Genomic DNA, 208 nt, shown 5'->3' with positions numbered 1-208 from the left:
CGCTCGTCGCCTTCGCCCGCGGGGACCCTGCCAGCAAGAGCCGGAGCTGCAGCGAAGTCCGCCAGATCTACGGGGCCAAGGGCTTCAGCTTGAGCGAGTTGCCCCAGGCGGAGATCTCGGGTGAGTGCGGGCGCGCCCGGGCTGCTTGCGCCACCCCCCGCTCTGCCCGCGGCCACTTGCTCCAGACGCCGGGCCGCCGGGCTCCGCG

General features: G+C 74.5%; 1 protein-coding gene across 1 annotated transcript in view; it reads left to right on the top strand.

The window, feature by feature from the left end:
• Positions 1 to 208, top strand: part of GPC1 (glypican 1) — a gene marked incomplete at its 5' end in the record, with an annotated part of 23,240 nt that continues 23,032 nt past the window's right edge. Inside the window, 1 exon segment of the mRNA XM_027773213.1 lies at positions 1 to 120. Within this exon segment, the coding sequence (XP_027629014.1) occupies positions 1 to 120 (120 nt within the window).

Source organism: Tupaia chinensis, unplaced genomic scaffold, assembly GCF_000334495.1.
Source record: "Tupaia chinensis unplaced genomic scaffold, TupChi_1.0 Scaffold000332_1, whole genome shotgun sequence".
Taxonomy (NCBI): Eukaryota; Metazoa; Chordata; class Mammalia; order Scandentia; family Tupaiidae; genus Tupaia; species Tupaia belangeri.
The sequence above is the reverse complement of the archived record's forward strand: the minus strand, read 5'-3'. Positions and strand labels throughout refer to the sequence as shown.